General features: G+C 32.4%; 2 protein-coding genes across 4 annotated transcripts; one reads left to right on the top strand and one right to left on the bottom strand.

The window, feature by feature from the left end:
• Nucleotides 1-1548: 1548 nt before the first annotated feature.
• On the bottom strand, nucleotides 1549-16942 carry LOC132746982 (putative E3 ubiquitin-protein ligase UNKL). Of its 3 annotated transcripts, none has more exons than XM_060736275.1 (16): nucleotides 16810-16942; nucleotides 16502-16711; nucleotides 15083-15369; nucleotides 12115-12250; nucleotides 11662-11779; nucleotides 10790-10874; nucleotides 10348-10508; nucleotides 8835-8933; nucleotides 8343-8513; nucleotides 7236-7458; nucleotides 6612-6725; nucleotides 5795-5952; nucleotides 5231-5464; nucleotides 4388-4483; nucleotides 3978-4142; nucleotides 1549-3484 (listed from the first exon to the last, which is right to left on the bottom strand). In XM_060736275.1, exons 1-16 carry the CDS (start codon nucleotides 16878-16880, stop codon nucleotides 3308-3310), a joined length of 2505 nt encoding a protein of 834 aa, XP_060592258.1. In that variant the 5' UTR covers nucleotides 16881-16942; the 3' UTR covers nucleotides 1549-3307. The 3 variants fall into 3 exon arrangements, with proteins under 3 accessions (XP_060592258.1, XP_060592259.1, XP_060592260.1); XM_060736276.1 differs by having other exon boundaries at nucleotides 5801-5952; XM_060736277.1 differs by having other exon boundaries at nucleotides 7236-7440.
• A 3333-nt stretch (nucleotides 16943-20275) lies between these two features.
• Nucleotides 20276-25221, top strand: LOC132746980 (probable methyltransferase-like protein 24). The gene is made up of 6 exons (XM_060736274.1): nucleotides 20276-20507; nucleotides 21215-21381; nucleotides 21859-21990; nucleotides 22378-22452; nucleotides 22724-22859; nucleotides 23349-25221. The coding sequence occupies exons 1-6, from the start codon at nucleotides 20415-20417 to the stop codon at nucleotides 23649-23651; spliced, it is 906 nt and encodes a 301-aa protein (XP_060592257.1). The 5' UTR covers nucleotides 20276-20414; the 3' UTR covers nucleotides 23652-25221.
• The last annotated feature ends 776 nt before the right edge of the window (nucleotides 25222-25997 follow it).

The following is a 25997-nucleotide window of genomic DNA, read 5'->3' as shown; positions in this document are numbered from 1 at the left end:
GTCCAATTCTTTACTAACATCACAACCGTCCAGCGGCTGACCACAAACAAATATGTTAAAGGCGTCATAAAAATAAAATTCTTGCTTCCAACTACATATTAACAATATTTTGCATTTAATTTGTGTAATTTCACTGCATACAAAAATGTAGAACCCATAAGTCACATTTTCTATCTTTGCTTAACTTAATTATGACTTAACACTGTAGTTTCAGAACTTATACAGATCACAATTTCTATAATAATTACAACTGATCAGCTTAACAAGTAATTGGAAACAAAAACAAATTTCAAAAAGGCCCTTCTTGAACTAAAATTACATACATTTTGACATATGCTTTAAAATAAAACAACCCTTATTTACTTTGATTAATGAAAATATACACTATTGTTAATAAACTCTACAAAGTAACATACAATTCAGAAATCTTTTTCCTGAATTCCAAAATTTACTCTCATAAATATGTTAAGTACAGATTAAGATTTCATTTATAAACATAACTGAAATAGCCAGTCTAAAATTGAAGCTTAATGATTGGTCAACTTCAACTATGAGTCTTACATTGACCAATCAGGACCAGAATTTTAGACTGGTTCCATATCTTCCATCTTAATTCCTTCCATCTTATTCACACTGAAGAATGCATGCGGATATAGAAATTCCATAATTAAAAGTGAGCTGTTAACTAATGTATTATATATGAAACATTTGAAAATATGAAATAGAATGAGATTCATTGGTACATATTATCAATCATTTAACAAAAATGAACTTACAATATATTATCTATAGTTAATGGGATTAAACCCAGTTTCCGAAAAATGGATCACTAATTTTCCATTCCCTTAACAGCATAATGATACTCTGTACCAGAATTATAAAAGATATGTTTTAATATCTATTAATAGCCTGGGCTAAATTGACGCTTATTAATATTCATATTCACCATGATATAAGTTTAGAAGGTAATGTGGAGAACAAAATGTGATCTTTTTCACTTAATATATGTGATATAAAAGCACTAACTATAAACCTGTGCTGACATGCAGTGTTTCTACTCAATTTTCACTAAATATAAATCCGTAAATCTACTGTGAAAACAATCAACAAATTCTATAGTAAGGCTAAAATCCAAAATCAACATTTCTTTATTAAACAATTAAGCTTCATAAAAAATGATGTTTTCATTTTGAAGAATGTCATACTCGGAAAAACGAACCATAACCTTTAAGACAGCTGGCAGCTTCTGAATCTACCCATGCAGCCAGTGCAGACCAATACCAGCCGGAATATCCATGCCATCTGATCATGGTCTGCACTGTTTCTTAATCAGTCAGTACATTTTTTAAATTTCTCTTGTCTAGATTGCAAGATATACTAAGACCATATAAGATATTTTAAGCATGGTAGAGACTAAAGTATGACACTCATTATCCTAATAACAAAATATCATTAAAGTAAATTTTATGTATTAGCTACCATTAAACACAACTGCCAACTTGTAACATTGGAGTGTTGGTGGCTGATCATATATCCAATCAAGACAGATAATGTGTAAAAAATTTATTAGAATTAGTAAATGTAAGCATCATTCAGCTATCATTCCTACTATATAATTAGTCCTTTAAAACAATTTTAATAACACATAATGAAAACAATGACGCTGTTACAGACATATTCTAATAGAAATTCAAAAGGGAAAATTATGGCAAACTGTCAATTTAAAATAAACAAACAAAAAATAACAATCAAAATGGTGCTGTAAAAATTAAACAAGTGGTCATGAAATTGTATAAGGATCACTACCAAAGAACTATTATTCTAGGACAATCAGTGTGTTAGTTGCATGAATGAAAAATCAGCATCTATAGTCATCAGATTTTTTAATACAATTAAACCTCTGCTTAAGATCACCCTTGAATTAAGATCACCCTTGAATTAAGATCATACTCAAATAAAGACTACCTCTGTCTATATGTATTACAGACAAGTCTTGCAAAAAACCAGCCCGAAATAAAACATATAAATAATACTTGTCAACAAAGGTCTGATTTTTTTCTCTCCTTATTGATCAATTATAGGGTAAAGTAGCCCGATTTGAGTAAACAACTTGCAAAAAAAAAGGGCTACCATACTTTCCAAATGGGTGGCCTCCATACAGTAAATTTGACAGCAATGTTTATAATGGTGTCATTTAAGTGATAGTTTTCAAACAGGTGGTGAAAAAAATATTACACTTTTCTATACTAATATTTTTCATAATAATCTATTTATTTAAATGACAAACTTTAAAACAGGTATGGCACTTACCAAAAATGAATGTGAAACAACAAGGATTAGTAATTAACAGACATTGCTAGAAAGGGAAATCTATTTTGACTTTTCCGAACTAAAAAATGTTCCGTATTTTGTAACGAATCTACCAATAACTAACGAGTAAGACATAATGCACATTCCTTTACTTCATTAATTGCCATTTTTAACAATATAAAGTTGACAATTTAAAATTTACATCAAATATTATATTTTTATTTAGCTGTAACCTCATTAACCTTGAAAAAAAACTTGTCGAATGAGGCAGCCTTAGTACCAAAATAAAACATATCTTTTTTATTTCTTCCAAAAATCTTTTACTCATTTCTATATGTTATTTGATGGTGAAAAACATCCTCACCTCTTCAAAGCAATCTAAATGTAAATGCACACTTTATCATACCATAAATCTATTACATAAACTCTACTTTAGAAAAATGTCTATGAAATGAAAAACAATATAACTCAATGCACCTAAAACAAATGAGCCGCGTCACGACAAAACCAACATAATGGGTTTGCGACCAGCATGGATCCAGACCAGCCTGCGCATCCGCGCAGTCTGATCAGGATCCATGCTGTTCGCTTACCAACTCTATCACAAGTAGAGAAACTGATAGCGAACAGCATGGATCCTGATCAGACTGCGCGGATGTGCAGGCTGGTCTGGATCCATGCTGGTCGCAAACCCATTATGTTGGTTTTGTCATGACACGGCTCAAATTTCAACAAAAGAGAAAAAATCTAACATAAAGTCATTGCAACATGATCAAAACACTGATATACAAAACAACTCTTCAGAAAATGTACAACTATACATAAATTTGTTAAGCCTATGCAATTATTTATACCTATATCATTGTAAAAAGACACGACTTTCCGAGTGTGAAATTCAATCTCTTTCTTCAAGAAAGGAAAAATCTCCGTGACCTAATTTTTATAAACAAATTTATTAAAAGTCAATTGTTCATAAAGTCCCTATGCCACACTATCATTACAAGTGATAATTCACCGTGGCTCGCTGTGTAATCTGTGACCTACATAACGGACATTCCGTTTTTGATGGTGCGCATTTCTCGCACATAACACAGTGACTGCAAGGTGATGTTGCTATACTCCTGTTCTTCTCTTGACATATAACACACTTGATGGCTGATTGCTTGTATATCACCTGAAAAAATACATTTATTTTCAATTATTTTTATACCAGATTTAAAAGTACTCGATTTTTTTTAGAACAAAATATCCTGCAATTAAAAAATTATATTTATACCTTACTTAAAAGTACTCAAAGATCCTGTAATGAACGACCTTTTACTGAATTAGAGGAGAAAGAATTATGATGTAACTTGCAAAGTGGTAAGACTTACAAAAACAATGGATAGTCGTTAAAGAAAATTCAGCTTGCAGAACTTTATAAAATTTGACAAGATGAAATATCAAGATTGATTGACAAAAGAAAATAAACTATATTACATGAAATTTGAATCTTTTAATGATACTAAACAAGGTAAATGAAAAGCATTAGTCCAAAATCACAATAACTAAGAGTCAGTCCAAAATGGAATGACAAACATTTCCTAAGTTTCTCAAGATGGCATAGATTTGATTGTATATACAGACATTACACCATTCTGACTACATAAAAGGATCAATAAACATACCTGTTCAACTTTTTCTAGGTCAGTTCTAAGCTGTTGTTGTATTTGTCGTAACTGTGGTAACACCATATTTTCTAGGTCACTGGCTGGCTGCAGCGCTCTTAAATGACTGCCTGTGCTTTTCATTGTCACTGCTTCTATTTTTACTTTCTTGTATTGACTTAAAGCCTGATGAAAATAAAGAAAACACATCATTAGCTTATAGACCTTAAAGTCTTTAAGTATTAATTAATGTCTAACAATTACGAAATATTTCATATTCCCGAAGAATCATCTTTAATAAACTACATACATTTATATCAGAAACAAAAACTACAGATCCATAAAGAATTTTAAATGTGGTTCCTACATTTTCATGAAATTGCTCGTTTAAAATTATCAAAATTGAATATCAGATTAAAAGTGAAGTTAACCTCATCTCTTTGTTTAAGGACAGTCATTTTCTCATCTTCAACTGTTTTAATCTTCCGTGATGTATCCTCGGCCTCCTTCTTCCATGCTTCACATGCCTTCAATTAAAACTCATACTTTGAAATCACCAATACTTTATCACTCCATTACTAAGTCAAAACACATCATATCTTCAGGACAAGTAATTACAAGATTTCCTTACAATACATTTTAATGTGAAAAGAAGAGCAATTTCATGTGTTACTCTAAACATCATTAGAACATTATAATTTGAGTGCCGGCATGGCCAAGTGGTTAACGCTTTGGACAAGTAATCTACGATCGCAAGCCGAATGGGTTCAAACCCCATCAGGGGCAAGTCGCTGTTTCCTTGAGCAAGAAACTTTACACTCATTGCTCAGTACTGGTTGGTTCCAGGAACAGATTCGAAAGTGTGTCTATAAGCTAATTGCTTCCTTCACAATCGAACTAAAATAAATTCTGTATAAACCAACATTATTATAACTGGAAAACAATGTAAAACCAACATTATTATAACTGGAAAACAATGTAAAACCAACATTATTATAACTGGAAAACAATGTAAGACAAGCACTAGATTATTGTGTGTGGATAAAAAGACTGTTGTATACTAGTTCAACTAAATGATAATCAATCAAATATCACAATAATGAAAACAATGTTTCTTTTTGTCATTGGTTTTTGATTCTTTGAATCCTTATGGAAATAATGACAAGATCTTTATTTTCTTTTTCAAATACTAACAGTTGTCTTATATGTGATGAAAATATTTTCAAATGTGAGCTAGAGACTTCAATATAACAAATACAAACAAAGTAACTTACGGCTTTAGCCTGGTTGTAAGCTTGCTCCCAATGTTCTAATTTGGTCTTATATGATTGAACATCAGTCTGTAGTTTATGTATATCACTATTCTGACTACTATTTAGGCTGTTAGTTAAACTCTGTGAGTATAGCGGAGAATGGGGACCCCCTGGACCGCTCCTAGGTGACATAGAGTTAATCTCACCAAATGGGCTGCCACAAAATTTCATATGGTTGTGTTGACCTAAATAACTCTGAAAAAGAACAAACAAATATTGGGTTACTGTTGAAACACATTCATAAAGACTAAACAAAATTAACAATTGTACTTAATTATTCTGTTGTTTCAGCAATATTGTAACAGTCAAATAACACATTAATAACTGTACACCAAAGTGCTTTCAAGAAAAGTTCTTGTAAAATAGTTGTTTTGAAATATTTTCTCTTTCCAGATATCAGAATAGGAAGACCCAAATTTTACTTCCATGCCACATTTCCAACAAAAACTTCATCATACATCCTAAATCAATATTAAATACATATAAAACAGTAAATAATGTGAAATATTAAAATAGGTAACTAACCAATACCTCGGATACTGATTCTTTCTGTGACTGTAGTGGTAGAATAGAGTGTGGAAAACTACCATAGGGAGAAGTTGGTGACTGTGATAGGCTACCTACACTGCCTCGTGGGATCTGGCATGGTGGTATACCTATAGGTACAGATGTGGAACCAAACCCTGAAATACATGTATATACACAGTAAAATATTGAACCATCCTTGTAGTGAAATTTTTACTTACACATGCCTCACCATGGTCTACAGTTGGAAGAAAATTCATCTATGTAAGATTACAAATTAATAATGAAAATGATAAACAAGTCCCTTGAAAAATTCATTATATTCACATAACATCAAAAATTTTGAACTGCCATAAACATGATTTTGTAACCAAAAGAAAACAAAGATAGTTTTGTCACCGACAATAAATCGTTCAAAATTGTTATTATCCAATGTTGTTATCAGTTACATAAATCTAGGTAGTCTTACTGTAATGCTTTCTTGCCAAAAAATATCTAACATCAGCTAATATGGTTATAAATTGGTCATTTCGGAAATGTTATTTTTCACAATCTTCCGTATTCATTAATTTTACCGTTTATAACCAGAATTCAGTACATAGCGATAAAGGATTAGCGATTGTAAATAATCTAATGCCTAAGATTTGGAAATAAATAAAATTCTGGAAATAACTGATTTGTTACGATATTGGCCGATATTAGAATTTTTTGGCGGGAAAGCATTACAGTAAGACTACTTAATTGATGTAATAAGTGCGGAAGACAGTTTTTCATTTTAAATAAAAGCCTGTCTAAAGATTAGAAGAAATATATGTACCTGAAGAGAGTCCTGCACTGATAGAACTACTTAAGGAGTTTGTGTCATTATCTAGCTCCTTGTCTAGATTATGTATATCTATATCATCCAGAGTAATATCTTCTAATGCTTGCTCTGAAACATTCAAACATTCATAAAATTACATCACATCAGTTCATCATGTCGTGGTTTACTATAATCATACAGAATGTACACTGTATTTGAAATGCAACCCTTTAAATGCTCATTGAGACTGTGACTTGCATAAAAGTGAAGCCGACTGCTGACTGACAAGACTATTGGCTGTTTCATAAATTGCAATGAGGACTTGCTCACTGTTAGATAGCAAACAAGCATGTCATGTTATAGGTTACTTACAAATGGATGAACAAAGTTTCATATATTTAAATCCCTCACATAAACAATGCAGGCAGCTCTAAATTCAAAAGCAGGACAACTCCACTTTAAGCATACTGTGATAAATAACATCACTTTTAGAACTTATTTTGAAATTTTTCTATAATCTTCAATTTCAGAGAACAGAACTAGACAAACATATGCTTAAAAACATAAATATATAGATAATGTTAAACATAAGATAATTTTTCAAGTCCTTGAATCAATTTTTAGAGAAGTAATATTTACCTATAACAGATCCTACGGTATCCCTTGGTGGGTAGAAAGCTGGAGCAAATGGTGACATTATCGTTGTCATAGGTAGCCCAGGTGCCGACATAGACAATCCTGACATATTATTCGTCAAACCCATATTATGTACTAGCATCAAGTTCTGTTTACGTTTCGCCTTCTCTGTAGCATCTAACGTGGCATCATTGTCTATACACTGAAGCTGTTGACGTAATTTAATCTGTGTTAAACAAATCACCACAAGATTCACTTTTCATAATATGAGAACTGCGATTATTAACACTGCCACCAAAGTCAAAAGAATGGAAAATTTCATTTTTTACAAAATAAATTTTTAACGCAATGAGACTAAATGTATTGTACTAAAAAGTACTGAAATCTGTATGCAAGGTGGGAAAGGAAATCATGTTCAAACACTTGTTATACAATGTAATTCTTTTTGTTCTGTTTGGTTTTAAATCACAAAAACGAAAGTAATGTAATATGGTGACTCTCCAGCTTTACCAGTGGAGGAAGATATCAGGTGCACCTTCAGGCATTATTTCAGTCACGAGCCAACACTTATACAATCATATAGACTTTATCAATACTAGTATCAGGTTACAAGCTGACAAAGGCATTTTCTTACAAAATTAGGTTAACCCTAGTTATTGCTTCTTAACTAAAACAAACATAGTAAATTAATCTAAAACATGTTTTGACTCATTGTCATTTTGTCACAGTTTACATTTTAAAATACTGATGCTAGAATAAACCCTGTAAATAAAATATTTAAATAATAAAAAAAATTGTTTTTCTTGCTTTTATACTGATCCCCCTCTCCCATTTTGGCCAGATCTGATAATCTCAGTGGTTAATCCACCTAACCAGCTTCCCTTGATTACTTACATGGCATTACCGATTTCTCTTCCTGTAACCCAATACTAATCTCAAACAATTTCTGATTCAGCAATGAGAGCCAAATATACTAGTCACTATTAACAGAAACAAACCCGACTCCTTGTATTGTAGTAACTATTTTATATTATTTGTTATAATTGAATTGTCATCCTAAGCATAAATACGGAATGATCCAATACTGAAGGCATCTCAAATCTAATATACCTGATAATCATCCCTCTCAGAACCAGGTGCTCTCTGGTAGAACCCACTACTATCACTAGATGTAATACTGCTTGATGTACTATTTGATCTTCCCTTCCCTATAGGCTCTGGTAACGAACTACCTATGTGATTGCTATTTGTAAAACCACTAATGCTATTTGTGTTTATTATCTGTAAATAAAACAATATCCACTGACTCTACTGGATATGAAATAGTATTTAAACTGATCAAATTTTCGTAATAAAAATGGATCGAAACATCTGAAACTGAATGAGAACAAGGTCCAGTGGTAACACAGACAAATCCTGGGTTTGTTAATGTTTGTTTTCATCTGTTATTACCTTTTAGATTCCATGAATGAGACCTAGAGGTGCTGTTAAAGAACCAGATGATACAGATCTGTGGGTTTTTTTTATATACTCTAAAACAGTATTCAAATGTTTTTAATTTAAAACTTACAAGCATTACAGGAAATGTAAGGGCAAACTTACTGTGTTACTAGAAGTACTATTAGTTCTTTCTTTTCCTATTGGATCCGGCATCTTGGTCCATGAATTTGTTGCTATACCATTTACATGTAACGAGTTTTCCTGCAAATACACATAATTCATTTAACAGTGTTTTCATATATATTATTTCTTTGCACACTAATGTCAATCTTGAAATAAAACATTTATCACTTATATTTCAAAATAAGCAGCAGCTAAATAGCAAACAGCACAGACCATGATAAGATGGCACTGATGTGCTGCTTGGGTAGAGCACACTTATGGTAAAGTTATATGATAGTGAATCAACTTCTAAGAGGCTGTCATTCAAATTTTTCTATATAATATACAGTCGAGACTGCCTTAGCGACCCCCTGATTTAAACGACTCCCTGTCTTATCCGACCTTGTTTCAGTACTCCCAACGTATTTTCCTATAAAAATGGTCTGAATTAAACGACTCCCTGTCATATGTGACAAGCGACCCTAATTGTCTGGTCCCAATGCAATGTTTTGTCTGATTTAAACGACTTTCACACCTTTTAATTGTCCGTTAATCAGATAAATAATACCTATTTTAACACCCAGAGGGCCAAAATAATTAAGTCCAATTATAATCCAGTAGCAAGCAAAGTCTACACACCTCTGTCTCAATTACACAGTTAACATGTATACAGGTATCGAGTGACGTCACTAAGCGTCTGTAAATGGGAAGCATGGTGTGTAATGTACATATAATGACCTGAGTAAACTGGATTAAGCTTGTGTCAGATTTTTTTTTAATTATAGAGTGCCAACGGAAGATATTTTAGGCAGTATTTTTTTAATTTACCTTTCTATGGCTGCATAATTAATACGGAAAAAATATGGATATCAAACCAGAAAATTTGGATATGGACATGTTTAACTTTTACAAGTACATGGATGCATCAAATTCCAGTTAATTTATACAAAAAAGATTCAATTTAAATCTTAATACAAAAAATAAAATTAAATTTTATGTGATATACATGCTAATATATAGTTGTTTTACATGGATTCTTATTTTATTTACATAAAAAATTTACGATTACCTATGTTTATTTGCAATTGGTTAGATATTATTCCTTCACACAGTTATGTATGTTAAGTCACAATGATATATAATCAGATAGATGGTATTTAAATTTAATTTTCTTTGAGACTGTATTTAGAGACTCCCTGTCATATGTGACCTTTTTCTGAAGATCCCTTGGAAAGTCGCATATGACAGTCTCGACTGTACAATGTTTATAGTTTCATTGAAAATTTATCACTGATAAGGATGAATACCTAAACTGGTGCAATACTTATGATATAACCTGCAATTCACAAACCCGTATCAAAGATATCCACACTAAGTTCTTTATCTGCTTGTCAGGTTCTAACATATTAGTCTGACATAGATCAGTGATTCAACATTATCTGACAAATACAAACTCATCGGACAGCTTCTACTATTATCATTTTATAAACATTAAAGAAAACAAGCCACTTACTGTAGACTGTAATATAGAAGTGATTGGAGCACTAGTTGATAAAGGTAAACTTGAACTTCCTACAGTTGCTGGGACACTAGACTGAGGCAGTAGATTTGTTATCATAGCTGCCAAGAAAGATGATCCCTGTTGAAGTATTTCACGCTGGGTTGTAATTTCCTCTGTTTAAATGTAATAATAAGTTAACAACATATAAATACTGAATTAAAACATATGTAAATTCTTAGTTTGCTTTATCGATATATACTTTTACCTTTTTTTTCTGAAATTAGAATAATGGTGAGGTCACAAAGTTTCTAACAAACCACTGAAACAATGTGAAACTCTAAATAAGGTTTCTTACTGGACTAATATTCATTCATATTATTTCTTGGCTTATATAAAATAGAAATTATTTAGCATTTCAATAACTGGTTTAGAAATAAGAAAATACAATACTTACGCTCTACATGTGCAAATGCACAAAATGGTCCCCTTGGACAAAAGTTAGTCTGTACCATATCATTACATTTAGTTGACTTGTATATCTGAAATATTTATTAACATTTAACATTTCAACAAAGAATTTACTCTTACAATGTTGCATTACTATTGTGGACTTGCCCTGGTCTTAATGGGAACCGTCCATTAGAATTCTAGCATGTTAAAAGAGTTAGGACTTGAATTGTGAAATGTCTATAGGTAGTGGAAGGGATTTCAATATCTGAACCCTTCTAATATCTGATTTTTGTTTGATTTGAGTTTTAACGTCACACCGACACAGTATAGGTCATTTGGCGATGTTCCAGCTTTACTGGTGTAGGAAGACCTCAGGTGCCCCTCCGTGCATTTTTTCAGGCACGAACAGGCACCTGAGTAGAACCACCGACGTTCCGTAAGCTAGCTGGATAGCTTCCTAACATGAAGGACTCCAAATTCCCTGTCGGGATTCGAACCCACAGCGGTGAGGGGCAAGTGGTTTGAAGTCAACAACCTTAACCACTCGGCCACGGACGCCCCTCCAATATCTGAATACTAGTATATTTAAACTCAAGGATGCGCAAGTTCATGCGGCACAAAAATGGTGGCTTACACCTGACTAGCTATCAAAAAGCTATCAGCATTCTATAGAAAGTGTTCATATGCCGTGAATTAAATGCAACCTCATCAATTAATCAAAGACATAAAACCTGTCTGTGTCACATCAAATAAAGCCACTGATTGTCATAGCAACAAATAAGATTCTGTTGACCTTCTGTAAGTACATATGAAGAAATATTTGATTCAACTCAATTATAACACCAATTCAAATGTTTTAAGATGATTGGTCTTTACCTCGGGATGAAACTGTTGTTCTGTCCTTGTATGACAGTAGCCACAATTATCTCCGTTCTCACACTGTGTCGGATCACCCCAGTCATCTCCGTGCTTCACATTTGGACATGGTGTAGACCTACAAAAACATATACATAACAATTGTTCAAAAACATCAAATATGATGATAAATCATCTTTTTTAATTTAATGAAAAGAAAATTTTGAAATAAATGTCATTTATTATTATGGTAAGGAATTAATTTTTTACACTTAAGGTTGCAATTTGCATATTATACAGTAGAGTAATGAGTATTGACATTACAATGGTAAGTCAAATATTAATATGTGTCCAGAAATTGAGCAAGATAAATCATAGTTATTATTCTGATGACATATAATCTAATAACTATTTTGAGTACATATAATTCTAAAAATCACTGTTTATTTGCTAACTAAGCGTATTATTCAATACCTGTATTTAAACAATTTTGGACTTCTCCTTCTATCTCTTGCATTATGAAAATGAGGACAAGCGTAACCTTGACGACACAACCTAGGGGGCTTTTTACACGTCTCAGTTTTATAATTAGCCAATACAAAATTCGTATCTGCAAAAAAAACAAATTAACAGACATGGTTATAACATATGTAAGTGAAGAGTTCTGACTGTAAACTTTCACTATAAGATAATTGATCAGATAATTGTATGTCTAAGAGAAATTACTAAAATCACAGTAATAATATCATTTAATGTTATTAGGCCCTAAACAATAAATTATAATTCATTATAGCAGATGACTATAATAAGCACAGATTTATGTTGAAAGGTCATACGAGGCTATAACAAAATACATGTAAATAAAATGACTAATATCAACTTCTCTGAGACATATTATTCTTAAAGGTACTTCATTTTAATCACAAATCAGATTTTAAATTTGATTCTAAGTATGCATCTATTTCTTTTATTATAATTTGTATATTTTTTTGTTTTAAGTGCCCAAGGTGATCCCCTTCAAGAATTTCAAATCATTTTTATTTATAAGCTTTTGGACCTTAGTGAAGCCCATTTAAACAAGAGCTGTCTGTAGGACAGCATGCTCGACTATTCTAAGTGCTTGATAGTAAAAGAGCCTTGATATTGTTAAATTTTTTAAGTTCACAAAAGGGCTAATTTTTTTTTATAAATTCATGTTATAGGCCTTAGAGAGAGTCTAATTATACAGAATTGGGTTGACTATTCGGAAGGTAATGTCACAAGGGTTTTTTATTGAGTATAATAATACTAATTACCTATGAATACATTAATTTGACAGAAAAGGTACAAAGGCTTGTTATTAAGATGTTTTATCAAGTAAATCACTACTTTATTATTATGAATGCATAAAATTGTCCAAAAAAAGGCACAAACCCTTCAGTAGTTATTGAGATAACAGCTTACAAGCAAAACTTTATCATGAATTTGTAAGTTGAAAAAGGGGAGAAAAATCAGCCAAAATGCAAGATAGAATTATGGATCTTTGTCAGTGACCTACAATTATGACCCTAAATGCATATGTGAAGTTTTAAATAAATATCTTTAATAGTTATTGAGATATGTAAAACTTGCATGTAAACATTAACCAAGAGACTAAGTAGAAAAGGGGATATGAATCAGCCTTAATGCAAGATAGAGTTATGGAACTTGGTCAGTGACATACAATTATCACCCTCCAATTATGACCCTAAGTGCATGTGTAAAGTTTCAAGTAAATATCTTTGAAGACCGTTAACCTTTAACCAAAATTTCTAAGTTTCAAAGGGGTAAATAATTCTGCAAATATTGCAGATAGAGTTATGCAATTTTGCAAACTGATGTACATTGTTACTATAAATAAGTATTTTAAATTTCAATTGATTATCTCAAGCAATAATTGAGATATTTGACTTTACAAAAAACTTTAACCAAAATTTCTAAGTTCCAAAGGGGCATAATTCTGTCAATATGGTTAGGCAGAGTTATCCAACTTGTCAATCTGATGTACATTGTTACTATAAATAAGTATTGTAAGTTTCAATTGAATATCTCAAGCAATAATTGAGATATTTGACTTTACAAAAAACTTTAACCGAAATTTCTAAGTTAAAAAGGGGCATTATTCTGTCAATATTGTAGGCAGAGTTATCCAACTTGTCAATCTGATGTACCTTGTTACTATAAATAAGTATTGTAAGTTTCAATTGAATATCTCAAGCAATAATTGAGATATTTGACTTTACAAAAAGACTTTAACCAAAATTTCTAAGTTAAAAAGGGGCATAATTCTGTCAATATTGTAGGCAGAGTTATCCAACTTGTCAATCTGATGTACCTTGTTACTATAAATAAGTATTGTAAGTTTCAATTGAATATCTCAAGTAATAATTGAGATATTTGACTTTACAAAAAACTTTAACCAACGCAGACGCCGACGCGGACGCCGACGCCGACGCCGGGGCGACTACAATAGCTCTCATATTCTTCGAATAGTCGAGCTAAAAATCAATGCATCACACCCTTTGAAATAAAAGTTATATTGCTATACATTTTAACACCTGTTTAACTTCTAATAAATTAAACTAAAGCTGTCATAACTGAACTTCTAGTGTAATGAATTTATATACTTTCATGACAGTAATTTAATCCTATATATGACATCAACAATAATTATATAAAGCATGCTTTTACTGTAAATTACCATGTAATAACCAACGTTATCAATACCCAGAAATTAATGATCAATATCCAAGTCCTTTGAAACAATCTTTAAGAGGAAATAAAAAGAAATGCCCCTCTTCTGATTATTACATTATTCTTTAAATATTTGATTGATTTAAGAACTTTTGTTACATGCAAAACTCATGCCTTGTAAATTAAGTATCAGTAACAGTCAATTTATGTTAAGATCTTAATAAGTGAGAGTACTTTCATAAAAAAATGTTATCAAGGCCTTTAAATATTAAGCTGTAAGTAGTTAGATGGGATTTCTAACTTGACACCTAACATGTTAAAACATAAAATGCTACACTTCAGTAGAGTTGTTACTGATTGCTGTCAAGTGCCTTATGATGCACTTCATAACAGATGCAACTTAGGAGTTATCACTTATAACAACCTATTAAAACTGTATTAAGCTGAATAAAATATGATATAATTTAAACAAAAATAAATGAATGACAAATATGGCAAAAAAATACAAGCTTATTCTTTTACACTTTGTATTGAATACAGAAAAATCAGAATGCATACTGACTCTGAACATTAAAGTTCACATTAATTGATTACAACATGGTGACCTTGTTTGATGCTACTCTTCTTTAAGTGATGACACTTTTCTTTCAATGTCACCTTTTTTCAGTGACATATTTATGAACTATGCTCATTTTCCATCAAAAAGAGTGGTCAAATTATCTATGCTTACCATTCCATCTGGGATCTTCTAATAACAACCTATCCTTTTCTAAACTTCCACTACTTGGGGTTCCTGGGCTGCTTGATATATCAGAATTCTGTTCCATAGCCTGCAGCTCCCTGATATCATAAACTGGAGCCCGCAAGTCCACAGGACCATGAGCAAAAGCACAGTGGGGTCCATTCTTCACACAGTGACCTTTGGTATCAGTTTCATAGACACAGGTACCAGTCTTGTAATACCGAAGATGGTATCTTCTTTCTGTATCTCCTGCAGTTCTATGCAAAAAGGGACATCTGAAAATAGACCAAAATATGAGAAAGGCTTCCAAATTCACCCTACTGTATCAATAGTTAAACCAATGAAATTTTATGACAACATCTATATTCAATCTGTTTATTAAATCAACAGATATCCTTGTCTTTATTTATGCTGGCAATGCTTTGTGGTGAATGGAGATTGCAACAATTCTAGTTTGACAACAACAAAATCATTAGCTAAATCAGGATTATATCATGTTAAATATAAGTGAATAAACATAAAAACTAAAATTTGTCATTTATTAACCTATTTAAACAATTAATTAAGCTTATCTGTAAAAAAAATACAACAATACATCTAATTCTTAATAAATGAATGTTTATTTAAACATATACAGTTATTTCAATATAATAGCATCTGAATCTAATTGAATATCATATTAAAATTTTTAATGTTGAACCTATTAAGATGCCTTTTCCTTTAAAAAATGGAACGTGCATGACAATTTCTTTATTTGTTTACAAGATTGAAAATGTAGGTCAAGGCTAAAACTGTTTTCAACGGTCGTTTATTATTTAACAATAAATTTTGGCCAGGAGACATGCTATTCTTAATAAGTTATCACAAACTTCATGCTCTTACTGTGAAGATGCACACAATTTTAACAGTTTTTGAGAAAATATGAGCTGAATCAGCCTTTTGTTTTGTATCTATTTTTAGCAACAAATCAATTTCGGTAATTAGAAAATGACAAAACATTTATTTTTAAAAACACGTATGGGGGCAACGTTCACGTACTAATAAATTTACTAAATAGTAAAATTCAAAAGTTGATATAACTGCAGAAGTCGGTAGACCAGTAAAATTTCACAAAATTGAGAAATTTCATAACAAAGAAAACTAGGCCATAGCCGATTGCGAACTAAACCAAAATGGCCGACATTGTTTACAAGATGTCATGAAATTACACCACCAAATTTTTACTGAAAACAGACTTAGATAGACATTTCACACATTGCCACTGGTGCAAAAAGCAAACATATGAGACAATAAATATTTTACGGTAACTGTCACTTGGCGTTTTTTACGTAACAAAGTCAATTTATTGATAAAATGAATCGCATATTTCCCACCAAAATTTGAACAGAATGAATGAAATCTACTTACTCGTCTCCTTCAGGGCATATTCCTGTTGTTTCGTCGAATTTAGTGCAATATATGTCAGGACTGTAGTTAAATGTACCATCCCTTTTCCTAACTGGCCTTCGTCTCCGCTGATTCATAAAATGCCAATGAAAACAAGTGAATGGTCTATGTTGTGTACATTTGTGTTGAAGAAACAGCGGACATTGCTGAGTGCGAAACTCTTTCAAGTACCTAGAAGAAATTAAGCATAGATCAGGCATGACATCTGTATATTCTTATAGAGAAATGTTACATGCAACAAACAAAAACATAATTTCGTAAAAACTCACGTGTAATGCGGAGGTTTTTCCGTTTGTGCTGGCAGAGCCGGGCTCTCCGACGGCATTTTTGTTGTTGTCATTATTTTCTATGGCGCATCTTTTTTGCGCAGGTCATAACTTCACAATTACGATTGGACAGGAGCAGTCATGTGACTTTTAATTGACATGCGTCAATAAATCGAGCACCTGCGATCATATGTTTGGGATCAATAAGTGCATCGCACGTAATGCACGGGAGACCGGTAAAGCAGGATGTTTTAATCATACAGTCAAGTACATAGCATGTCAACATTCAATTTAAAAACTGCTGCGTTAATGAAAACTTGCTAGAATTATGAAACGTCAGTTATACTTAACTGTAAACTGTAAAATTGCATGTATAGCAATACTTCTTGCTCATTTCTTTGTCAACTTTCAGTACGCTCACACTATACATGTACAACAACGAATACGTAATCACTACAATTTCCGTGTCGTAAATTACGTTACCAATTTTAGTTGACAGACAAAAAGCAAAGGGAAAAGAAAATTCAGTAAGTCGCATGCGCATTAAGTACTTATGATTTCTGTTTAACTAAATGAGGCAATAGCAATTTCTTTATGATTTAAACGCTAATTTCGCTGACTGAGAAAAGCCGCCTCAAAAACTTTACTTTCCCTTGTTTTAACCCATTACTTCATGAGCATTTTGTGAAAAATGGTTGTTTTCATTGAAAAGTCTCCCGTTACAAGTTCAAATTGCTATAAAACTATAAAAACTGCTTCAATATTAATCAAACTTAGCACAAATGTTGACTGCACCATTGCCTTTGTAACAACATGCTCGGGCTTAAATTTCCTGTTACCATGGCAACGAGGGGACATCTCAAAATTGCCAAAAATCACTATTTTGCGTTGATTTTTTCCATTAAAATTGATTTCAAAGCGCTGCAACTTCTCAATGGATTGAGATAGAGTCAAATGCTTTTCAGCGTTGGTTACACGTTACCTTATGATTGATCTGGGGTAATTTTTAGCCTCTCACAAGTCCAAAATTTTCTTGGCGATGAGGGGGACTGCCGTCCCCTTCAAACCCCAAACAGAAGGGGGCACACCCCCCTTCTGGCAACCCCCTGATGTATCTTTTGGTTGGGGGGGGGGGGGCGCCGAAAAAGTGGCCACTTTTTTTAACAACATTTCTCAAACAAAAACAAGTGTTGGGCCCCTAAATAAGGCATTTTTTCACCATTTGAGACAACAAAAAGGGGGGGGGGGGGTGAAAAAGGCGTGTATATCGCGTAATGGGTTAAAGTTTGTCTGTATTCTATTCCATTGACAAATGTTATAGACAATATTTGTTTAGTTCAGTGTAAGATCGGAATATAATTCACCGAGTGAGCACCAAAAGCTATATTTCACGAGTGGCGCAGCCACGAGTGAAATATGAACTTTTGGTGTTCACGATGTGAAATATATTTCGATCTTGCACTAAACTAAACAAATTTTCTTTTTAATATATGCAAAATAACGTTTAAAAAGACGTTTTATGAAAAGCGCGCCAAATAATAATACAACGTGACGTCATTTACAACGTCACGTCAGTAAGTTGGTTTCCAGTACTGTGCACGCTGGTATATTTCACTGAAATAACGTAACGGGCTTAAATTCAAAACAGTGAAAATTATCAAATTGAAAATTTCATTGTTTCAAACAGTGAAATATTAGTTTTTTATTTCAATGATATATTTCTATAAACTACCGAAAAACATGTAATAAAAGAATACATATACCGGGAATCTCCAGTTGAGCATTCTATATTTACCAAATTGAAGTGATTTAGTATTGTGTATGGAAGTCAAAATACTACTTAATTTGTGAACATTTTTCTACCTTTGATTCAATTTAATTCACATTTGGTGCTATTTTTTTCTGATGATTGGCATATATATAAGTTAATTTATCACACACCCGTGCCGATTTTGCGACTCCGTAAATATGGTATGGCACGGCCGTGCATATATTTTGACGTGACGTCATTAGCGTTATGCTAACATAGTGTAAAGACGCGCTAAATGTTAGTGTTATACTATAGGAGCGTCAATGAAAAATGACTCTTATTTCACTTTAAACGGTCTCTATTTTGGGTATGTGATAAATAGAATATTAAATTCGTCTAAGTTCATTACTGAATTTATTTTACTCGTTGAATAAATTAATATTATGCTCGCCAGAGGCTCGCATAATATATTTTATTCAACTCGTGCAATAAATTCAGTATTGAACTTACACTTATTCAATATCCTCTATATAACATTTGCCTATCACAAACAAGGACAACAATATTTATTTTGAGGCATAATGTGTCTGTTACTGAAACAAACAATTTTGAAGAAAATATCAAAGACATTAGCAGTTCAGAAATCTGAATCAATATGATGTTTGTTTGTTTGTTTCATTTTACGCCTTTTCCCAACAGTATTTCAATCATATAGGCGGGTAGTTTCCTAACCATCGTTCCTGGAGAGTTACACCAGTACTAGACTACCTTCCTCCGCGCTAAACTACCAAAGCATCTCCCGGGGATCGAACCCACGCCAGAGAGGTAACTGGATTAGAAGTCATCGACTCTAACCCTTCGACCACGGAGGCGGTACTGCATCAATATGAGATATGGTAATAAAATGATATCAACATGATATTATAATATTGAACCTTACCATTCTAATAATATTTAAGTATGTATGCCAGCATAAAATTTGCATCAGCACTCATCGTGGTCAAGAAGTCTCCTTCACGACCTAGGTATCATCTGGGACAGAAAGTTATCTTCTGTCCCAGGTATCATACGTGTACTAGTGGTAAATTCCAGAAAGGGGACTTGAAAATGATTTATATAAATTGCAAAAACTTATTTTTACAATCGAACTAAAAGAAATATTTTAAACTGCGCGGACAATTATTAAAAATGTTATAAAAGATATCCTCCAGGGACTACACTGTGCTCTTTTTACTATACATCTATATGTATATATGGGACTATAGAAATGGACTGCCCCATTCAAAGGTGCTGGACCTAAAAGATATTTAATCTAGTTATTTATGTAACATGATTTTTGGTGTTGATTTTTTTAATTAACAAAAAAACAAACAACAACAGCATCAAAAACATGAATATAATAATAATATGACTATCATATTGCATTAATAACTAGATAAAATATCTTTTAGGTCAAATCAATGCGGCCAGCACCTTTGGTCCCAGGTATACTCAATACTTTCTGGATTGCATCAATGCTAACCATATGATTTTATCATACCCGCAGAATTCCATTTTTCCGAGGGAGAGGAATTCAGAAAATCCCATCGGATTCAGGTAAATTCAATAATCTTTGGTCAGAGTGCATGTTTAAATAAAGTTCTTTATCACCCCTTATCAGTCAACATTTCAATATTGACATAGGCGAAGAAAACCAAACATTACCTTTATCATTCGAGTTTAAGCTGTTTATGTCACTTAAACATGGTGCATTGTTGGAAATAGTTTGTGTTTATCATGAGGAAACAATTTAAGGGGTAGTTAAGACTAGTATTTCTTAAGACATTAAAGAATGAATACAAAGGAATAATACAATAAAATGATACAAATAAGTAAAAGACATATAAGTGTGTGCTTAGGACTTCTTTTAGCAATAAGTTTGTTATACACTTTGTATGGAGATTCAGAAAAGGTAAGAACATACGAGTATACACTTGTGACTCGTGCTTGCTACCTCATCTTAACGTTTTTTTGTGGATTTCTTTTAATTAAAACAAGATTATCAAAATATTTATCAAATGAATTTAATATCTGGCTTTAATTTACTTTTTACAAGAAAAAGGTTAGTAAGAAAAATAAATAATGTTTGAATCACCGATTACAATTAAGTACATTTTGCCAAGGTCCATGTGATTCATATATTAAATGCATCATTGACGTGTGGCATAAAGGTACAACCCCTTAATATCCATACCAGGCAAGATTTATTATACATGGGAAACAGAAATTGAGTTATCATTATATATGGTATAAAGAGATGCTCTAAGGATAAGCATTCCTTTTTATCGCAGCTTTGCGATAAAATTGATCGATTTTTATCCCGGTTGAATATTGACCCTTAACTTTGTTAACTCTCAAGCGAATTCCATATAAGAATCAATAACATACTCAATAAACAAATGTTTATGAACATTTTCTATGTAAAATTGATTTCATCTTGAAAATAGTATACATTATTAAAACCATATAATTGTTAAATTAATATGTAATCGTTACCAACATGATTTGTTTTATGGCCTTATATGTACAACGTTCTTGACTGGTTGGTATTAAAGGTAGTGAAGAAATGTTCTTAAAATAGTTTAGAACAGTTTAGTCAACTCACTTTTTTGTATGCAGTTTGAGAGTAGCGTTTCCCGGGCAGACGACAAAATCACGTGCATGCCTAACGACTACATAGATACGCCATTCATCAAACAAGTTAAAAAGCACGAAACAGTAATTATACCGGACATCAATACATTAGAAACGCTGTCCAGAGAGGAATTAGCAGTGTTATATCATAGGTGCGTAAATATGTATATTACTCTGATTACGTTTATGAGCTCATAAAGGTGCATGCAACAGTAAAGTTTTGAGCATAAAGATGAAAGGACTTCCGTGTAATGACCAATGTCAAAGGTATGTGACAGACAGACAGACAGACAGACAGACAGACATACAAACACTCGATGTATTAATCTGGGGTTTAGTGTTTAATATTGATTCATATGTATCTAGTCGTGAAAACTATCTGGGTATAATATACGAATATTATATCCTTTTACGTATGTTGCTGCCATCTATGTTTGAAGTTTTATTCTTTTGTCAATATAATGACCAAGACATTGAAACATTTCACTTTTTATATACACATCCTTAATTCTTTTGTAAAACTTCATACAATTCGCAAGACATTGTGTTTTTATTTCAATCTACATGTATATCTACGTTAATGTTTTAAGTCTGGTAGTTTCATTTACTCATTATTTCAATTTCTTTAGGTACATAGAAAACATACAGTACATGTGCAAGCGTAAAGTTCGACTCGGCCTGATAGAAGATGGCGGATGGGATATTTGTGATGAGGAGCGATTCAGGCCAAAAACTGACTCTTGTCTCGTCTATTCATTCGGGTATTAAGATATACATTTTAAAATTCCTTGCGTTTTACGTACGGGTATATATACATGTATATAATTTATGTATATGTACATTAGCCTCTTGTAATTCTTATATAGGGAATTGCTTTATACACATGAATGTAATGTTATGTTATTTTTATATGAATGCATGAATATGCATATATAGATGAGACTAAAATAAAAGAATATGTTATACCAATACTGCGCTCATATTTTGTCAAATAAATATCAAAGTAATAAGCCACCTGCGAATTAATGAAAATGTTCATGTATATAGACTCATAGTAGTTTGTTATTAAGAATATAGATTACTTCTTGAGCCTATGTAATGCTTATGGATTCTGCCGGATGAAAGACTTCATAATGTATATATTCCAGAATAAACAACGACTTTAGTTTTGATGAAGCTGTGGCGAAGTATTACGGTTGCGATGTCCATTCTTTTGACCCGAGGTAAAATTATTGAATAAAATTATGTATTAAAATGCTCCAAAATGTATTGTCAAATCCAAAGTGTTTGTCACATACTTACATGTATCTGTTGGTCAAATAATTTATTTTACAAATAGTCATGATTATTTTAAAAGACAACTGCGCGTCTTTCGCATGGAATCAAAGAGGTACTGCTTCATACATAGTGACTGGTTAGAAGTTACTTCAATAAAAACACTATCTTTTGTATTTCACAAGCTATCTAACACGACGTGCGTCTTTTTTTTTTCAGTATGGACATTGGTGATTTTACAAAAGGGAATATACATTTCCATAATTTAGGAATTTCTGCTCGAGACGAAGAGACCAAGGAAAAGTGGCAGCTTTTACGATACAGTTCCATCCGGTCGAAATTAGGACATACAAAGGTGGGTGTCTATTCTCGGGGGGTAAAAAGGCTTTTAATTCATTGTATAATTCCAAACTAAACCAGTCAAATTTGTTTTTATAATAAAATACGATGAAATTACTTCCCTTTTGGAATTGCACGGCATTATTAAGTCATCATATGGTGTTTTGATTGTCAAATATTTAGGATGTCAACTTGAAGCCTTGTTAGGCATTCATTCTCAAAGGTAGGATGGTAACTTGAAAGAAAGATGGGAAACAAAAAATCATAGATTTTATAATACTGCACGTTTGTGAAGTCGCTTTTTATTGGTACATGTACACGGCTGCTCACTTTTTTCTCTAAAAGGGAAGTTTACTGTATTATAAATTCCTACCGGCTCGCGTTATAAATATGCAAGCATATAGGGCCATATACATTTTGTAACTTGCCAAACATCTTTATAATAATACACACAGTACTTCGTGTTTAAGAAATGTTTCCAATACTTTACATGTATTTATTTCAGGTGCCTATTTCAATTCTAAAGATGGATATAGAAATTTACGAGTGGCAAGTACTTCCTGATATCATCTCCTCCGGGGACCTTGTGGGGACTTCTAACCTTGTTGTGGAGTTTCATTTAGAGATGAGCTCACCAGAACAAGATATAGATAGATATCTTCCAGCATTGAAATTATTGAAGAGTTTGTACGATAACGGTTATAGGATATTCTGGACACATCAAAATAAATGGTGCAAGTTTTTGTCAAAGTGTAAGCAAGAACTAAGAACAAATTGCCATGAAGTTAACTTTGTCAGAGTAAGATAGCCAAAATACATGTAGATACCGATGTATAAGCATAATTTATTCAAGTGTTAAAAGTGATATGATAAGAACTTCTGCTTTACCGAACAGTAAGAGGTTAACAACAAGTAATCAACAAAGAAATTCACTACGGGTATTGGACAAACACCCTAAAGAGGAATTAATGACAGCAATTTTGTTTCAGTTAAAAAAACGGATGTTTATTTTTTCTGATGTCAGGCGCTGTCATTGCATTAAATTACATTATGCAAAACTACGTTTGAAGATTCCAGGTTTTAATTTATATGCTCGCGGAGTTCATGAATGGACTGTAGTACATGTTTTACACTACAAAAATTTAAGGTCAGATCAAAATACTATGTACTAGGACCATTTTTAGTCATCATAAATTTAGGAATTCTGTCACAATGCATACCATCAGAGCTACATGCATAATCCGAATCCATATATGCAAGGTCAAGGTCATTAGAGGATAAAATGTCCAGATTTTGTCTCGAGCCAATCTTCTACATCCATGAAAGGATTTCAGTATTTCTTAATGATTGTTCAACAGTATTTAATGATTGTTCAATATCGGGAGACAAAATGTCACTCTCTTAAGCTAGGTTAGTAGGTCAAGGTCAGACTTAGTGGTGCAAAATTCAGGACCCTCTATAATTTCATGTTCTTGATGCTTATTACTAATTCCTTAAACCGCCTTCGTGGTCGTGGGGTTAGAGTCAATGACTTCTAATCCAGTTACCTCTCTGACATGGGTTCGATCCCCGGGAGATGCTTTGGTAGTTTAGCTCGGAGGAAGGTTGTCTAGTACTGGTGTAACTGTCCAGGAACGATGGTTAGGAAACTACCCGCCTATATGACCGAAATACTGTTGGAAAAATGCGTAAAATGAAACAAACAAACAAATTCCTTACAATTTTTCCCTTTGTTGGACTCATGATATAGGGACAGTCAAACTTGCTTCCCGAGTAACACCTAATTTTATCCATTATGGCAATACCTTCAACAAAAGCCATTGTGATGACTGTAACAATATTTAATGACGGAAAGCATAATAATCATAATATTGAATCTTTTGAAAGATATTATTACATGTGGAGTGCAAACATAGGCACTTGAAGATACCTCATAACTTTATATTTTTGCTTTTTTTTGTGTGTACATGTAAACACGTGGAAGCAGTTTCTATTTCCAGCATTTTACCTCTTTTTGGAACTGCTCTGATAATTTTAAATACTCTTTAGGTATGATCTGATTTTCACAATTATTGATATTTGACTATATTTTTTCTCTCATACTTCATTTGCTTGATATATGGTTTCATTTTCTATACTGTATTATTTTACATCCACAGCAGGTGGTGATGCTGTACAATAGTCCCTAAACAAAAACAGAAAGCAAGTAATACAGGCTTAGTAAATATACATGTATATATAAATAAAGAACAACAATGAAGATTCATTCTTTTTATTTGAATTTAAACACTACACATTTTTTCATACAAAAGAATAAATCCCATGAAAATACAAATTGTTGAGTCATTTGTTTGATTAAAGGAGAATTACTTAAAAAATACCCTAAACAATTCAGATATCAAAAATTTGAAATATCAACAAATGTGGAAGGGCTTTCCTGTTCAAACACAGGGCAGTAAGGGCAAAAATGCAGACTTCTTTTCAACCATTAACTGACCATAAGTGAATAGTCTTTGTCACCAGTATAACGCAAGGCCAGCATGCACTTCTGTGAAGTCTGACCAGGTTCAATACTGCTGACTGACCAACTTTCACCTTGACATCTCCAAAACTGATACTGGACAAGCCAATGGACCTTTCCGTTTTTTCGTAGCGGAACATTTAGCCACACCTTTTCCATTCATTGCTAGGAAAACTGCTCACAAACAGTATCACAAACATAAGCATGTGTTCTTTTGTGAAAACCAGGTCAACCAGTGACTATGCATTATCTCACTGTAGGGATTGGATAACAAGTTAGCCAATTTACATAAAACTGTAAACACCGGAAAGGTCCATTTATGAAATTCACCAGGTTAAATGTTTATAGGCAACCCCCCAAACTTCTACTACCTTAAAATTACTCTAACAGATATTTCAATTAATTTCCTTTTTAGCACAAATCTAAAGTAAATGTCCCTATCCTAAAATGAAATCTTCCCTTCCAAAATAAAGCATGATAGCATTCATTACAAATATATTTTAAAAGAAGCAAAATATTCAATCATATATACTTTAAAATATTGTCTCCCCTTTAAATTTAAACCATCTTACAACAAGGTAGCATTTTCACATAGCTTAGATACAAACAAAGGTATCAACTGAATTTCATTGT

Source organism: Ruditapes philippinarum, unplaced genomic scaffold, assembly GCF_026571515.1.
Source record: "Ruditapes philippinarum isolate M1 unplaced genomic scaffold, ASM2657151v2 ctg85_1_1_1_1, whole genome shotgun sequence".
NCBI lineage: Eukaryota > Metazoa > Mollusca > Bivalvia > Venerida > Veneridae > Ruditapes > Ruditapes philippinarum.
This window is presented reverse-complemented; position numbering and strand designations above follow the sequence as displayed.

What these genes read in the sequence shown, in the direction of transcription:
- LOC132746982 (XM_060736275.1), bottom strand. Translation starts at nt 16,880, where the DNA reads ATGACAACAACAAAAATGCCGTCGGAGAGCCCGGCTCTGCCAGCACAA. An exon ending in CTTCTATATTACAGTCTACA is followed by an intron (nt 8,934 to 10,347) that starts GTAAGTGGCTTG and finishes GTGTATTTGCAG; the next exon opens with GAAAACTCGTTACATGTAAA. An exon ending in CAGTGCAGGACTCTCTTCAG is followed by an intron (nt 5,953 to 6,611) that starts GTACATATATTT and finishes CATGTATTTCAG; the next exon opens with GGTTTGGTTCCACATCTGTA.
- LOC132746980 (XM_060736274.1), top strand. Translation starts at nt 20,415, where the DNA reads ATGATACAAATAAGTAAAAGACATATAAGTGTGTGCTTAGGACTTCTT. An exon ending in TGTCTCGTCTATTCATTCGG is followed by an intron (nt 21,991 to 22,377) that starts GTATTAAGATAT and finishes TATATATTCCAG; the next exon opens with AATAAACAACGACTTTAGTT. An exon ending in CGAAATTAGGACATACAAAG is followed by an intron (nt 22,860 to 23,348) that starts GTGGGTGTCTAT and finishes TATTTATTTCAG; the next exon opens with GTGCCTATTTCAATTCTAAA.